Here is a 4,365-nt window from a genome sequence, read left to right on the forward strand (position 1 = left end):
TAGATAAAGAATTTTTGAATTGTTTGTATTTAAGTGGGAAAAAAAAGAAAAAAAAAAAAAAAAAAAAAAAAAAAAAAAAAAAAAAGAAAGAAATATTATTAAATAATATTATCTCGCGTAAACCCTTTAAATTGTGTTAATTATTCATAATAGAGAATGCAGGTCAAACTTTTCTACATTAATGATTTTCTCTAATATATTTTATAATGCCAAAAAATTGAATAGAAACGAACGATGTAATAAAATCTATACTAGACATTGCTAATAGTTGATCTTGAAACTTGTATACACACATGCATACATATATACACGGACACGCACACATATATCTTTCTAATAACATACTTTCACTAGATCGTAACACAAATAGCGAAGTCAATTAAAAAAATAGATCTTATAATAATATCTCAGTCCTTCAATCGTTTGATCTTGAAAGAGTTACAATGGCAGATTGAATAAATAAAAATAAAAAGAAAAGAGAGAGAAAAAAAAAAGAAAAAAAAGAAAAAAAGAAAAAAAAGGAAAAGAAAAAATTTTTGATTAGAAAAACAAAGAAAGGACAAGAAAAATAAAGAAACAAACAAACGAAAAAAGATAACTCTCTTTCTCTCTCTCTCTCTCTCTCTCTCTCTCTCTCTCTTTTTCGATTTTTAATACATGAGTTTAAATGTCCATTAGGTTTCTAATGTTCTTCGGAACGATTATAATTGCATTAGCAATGGTATCTTAAGTGTTGTTGTGGTAAATTGATGGGAAAAAAAAAAAAAAAAAAAAAAAAAAAAAAAAGAAAAAAAATAAATAAATAAGTATATACGTAAATACATAAAAAAGAAAAGATCTAATGTTAGAAGAAAACAATATCTACGATTTCCGAGGAAAGTTAGAATTCATGATAGAGATTCTCTATCTCTTTCTCTTTCTCTCTCTCTCTCTCTCTCTCTCTCTCTTCCTCGCTCCCTCTCTCTTTCTCTCATTTCTACTACCTTCTTCTTTCTTCTTTCTTCTTTTTCTTCTTCTTCTGTATCTTTTCTTTTGCCCTAGACATTCTAGTAAGGCGATGGAGGGATTGTGGGAGGGGCAATGTCAAGGTGTTATAAGTCTGTGAGAATCCTTTCCAGTTGGTCATTCAACGGAGAGAAATTCGATCGGTTAGAGTAGCAAACCGTGAAGAAAGAATATAGCTATTATATAGACTAAGGTCATTCGTTCGATTCGTAAGATTAAAGATTAATCTTATAGATAAATAGTGAGAAAAATAGATAAAATGATTAAATCAAATAACAGTGTATTAATCGTGTATGTGTTTATATTAACGATAATCATTGGTAACGTTAATGGGATCGGTAAATATCGTGGCCTTGAATTTTTGGAACCTTGCTCTAAAAACGATCCTAATTTGGAAGGTTGCCTTGCCAAAACTGCTAATGTTCTCGTTGAACAATTTCGACACGGTAAGATATAATTTATTATTAATACTATTTAATGATATAGTTTATTATTGTAATTTATCAATCGTTGTTATATATATATATATATAAAATATCGATACTATTTAATGATTTAATCGATATTATTAATTTTTATTTCATATTTTTGATCTTTTTCTTTTTAATTCATAAATTTTTATATTATTGTTATGTTATTGTTACTATTATTATTATTATTATTATTATTATTATTATTATTATTATTATTATTATGATTTAAAAATTTGTAAATCATTGGGGCCGATATTAAATATTTCCAATTCATGATTTATTCCAATGTGTGCTAATTAGATTAGAAAGTTCTGACATCGTGTAAAAGAATGTTGAATATCGTTAAGAAAATTTATTTCATTGTAATTAGCCAAAGCACGTGCTGTAAATTTGATGAGAGTTGTTAGCAGAAGCTTTGTTAGCAGAAGCAGGTTATAACGGTGAATTCGAATGGTCACCTGCAACCTACATTCCAGTTACTATCTACGGCACTGTATAGTAGTACATAATGAAGATTTTACATATTTATTTATTTACTACAAGTTTCTGATAATTTTTTTTTTGTTTCATTTTTTCTTTTTCTTTTTTTATTTTTTTCTTTCTTCAATCGCAACTTCATACCTTCAATCTAAAAATTTTCTCATTCTATTTATATTTATCTTCACAGGTTTGCCGCAATTAGGATATTCTGAGGTTGAACCAATAATTTTGGACGAATTACACATAGCTCTTGGAGGTGGTCCCGATGGATATAGAGCACAATTCGTGGATATCAATGCAAAAGGTGTTTCATCGCTCAAAGTGACAGGTCTCAGAGCAAGATTGTCTGACGATGAAGTACAATTGCAATTGGTCCTTAATATTCCTAGAATTACGGCTGTTGCTAAATATAGGTCAACCGGTACATTGATATTGGTTAAAGCCAGCGGAGCTGGAGATTATTGGGGAGAATATGGTATATGTAAATCTTATTTGTGATTTATATAGAATAGAAAAAAAAGAAAAAGTATATATATATATATATATATATATATATATATATATATATATATATACTTTTATAGCGTAAAATAATTCTCTATAATAATTATATAACAAATGCAATTTAATTCATAGAAAGTCGTTTATTTTTTCATTATTTATTTATTTCTTTTTTCTAAATGATTTCTATTTTAATACTAATTACATATATATATATATATATATATATATATATATATTTGCTTTGAAAGATAAATGATTTCTAAACGTGAAACATCTTTCAGGTAAAAGTTTTGTCAACTAACAATGAACTTTCACTTTTGACGCAATAAATTTATTTAGTAAATTTTCACTATCGTCCAATTAGTCCTATTAAAATATTAGATCTTATCGGGTACTTCGTAAATTATAAACATTCATTCAGTATAACGTTCGAGTCCAATATAATTTTGACAAATTATCGACGCCTGATAATAGGCAACCGTAAACACAACGGTGTATTTCGATTGCGATCTATCATCAATACGATCTTATGTCTCATCAATGATTTTTTGTTTTCTTTCTTTCTTTCTTTTATAGAGGGCGTCAAAGCTAAAGTATTTATCAGGGCAAAACCCTTCATGGTACAAAATCGTCGCTTTTTGAGGTTGCAACAATTAAAAATGGATTTTAGTGTACAAGATATTAAAATGGGCGTTAAAAACGTACACGATGGCAATACTATACTTCGTAAGTATGATTTCTTTTCTCTTTTTTCTTTTTTTTTTTCGAACGAATAAATTTACTGATCTTGTTTGTTTGCTCCATTTTTTTTTTCTTTCTTTCTTTTTATAGAAGCCGCTTTGAACTTGTTCATTAATAGTAACGGTCAAGAATTATTAAAAGAAATGAAACCAGATTTGAGAAGAAAGTTGGTCCAAGTAATGTCGAATTTCGTTGAGAAACTTTTCGCTCAAGTACCGTACGACGCTTGGATTACCGAATAAGTAGGACAGACGATATTTTTAATCCTATTTACGTTTTCCTCGATCATCGAATATATATATATATATATATATATATATATATATATATATATATATAATACATACGTTGACATATGTATGTAAATTTTTTTATACATTCGCAAACGTGCACGTAAATGCTAAGTATGATAAATATGATTTGAATCAGAAGAGAGAGATAGATCTTATTGGTTGATCAATTATCATTATTATTATTATTATTATTATTATTATTATTATTATTATTATTATTATTATTATTGTTAATATTATTATTTGCTTTAAAAGATTGTCAGTATTTTGTTCCTCAAGTAAATTTGTGAAAACTTATTTACTATAATTAATTAAACTCAAATTTTACGACGAATCGGATCTTAGTCGTTTATTCTTTTTCATTTATTTTTTAATTTAACAATTTCGTTATTGATTGTTGGATCGTGTATAGATAGCTCGATTATATAGTTAGAAATTATTATTATTATTATTATTATTATTATTATTATTATTATTATTATTATTATTATTATATCTCACGTATTGTATATAATTATATACACTTGTTTACATTGCGAAGATAATGATAAGAAAAAGAACGATTAGTAGGTATTTTGTTTTGTTTTTTAGTTACTACACCATTTGAGCAATCGTTTAGGTTAAGATTTTTTTTGTACGAATATTTATTTAATAAATGACGTCAATCTTTTTGTCGACAATGATTGTGTATTTAACATTGTGACATCTCATATAATACTTATTGGAATTTAAAATGTAATCAACGTAATCTTTACGTGACAGTAATCATTGAAACGTTTTATTTTTTCTTTTCTTTCTTTTTTTTTTTATTTTCATTCCAATCTCATTTCGATACTTTTATCATAAATTTTGTCATTATGCTTTTCTCT

General features: G+C 26.3%; 1 protein-coding gene across 1 annotated transcript; it reads left to right on the top strand.

Moving 5' to 3' along the window:
• The first annotated feature begins 1,044 nt into the window (after positions 1-1,044).
• Positions 1,045-3,509, top strand: LOC124430642 (protein takeout). The gene is made up of 4 exons (XM_046977517.1): positions 1,045-1,451; positions 2,146-2,433; positions 3,039-3,188; positions 3,294-3,509. The coding sequence occupies exons 1-4, from the start codon at positions 1,265-1,267 to the stop codon at positions 3,443-3,445; spliced, it is 777 nt and encodes a 258-aa protein (XP_046833473.1). The 5' UTR covers positions 1,045-1,264; the 3' UTR covers positions 3,446-3,509.
• Positions 3,510-4,365: the final 856 nt, after the last annotated feature.

This window comes from Vespa crabro, chromosome 19, assembly GCF_910589235.1.
Source record: "Vespa crabro chromosome 19, iyVesCrab1.2, whole genome shotgun sequence".
Taxonomy (NCBI): domain Eukaryota; kingdom Metazoa; phylum Arthropoda; class Insecta; order Hymenoptera; family Vespidae; genus Vespa; species Vespa crabro.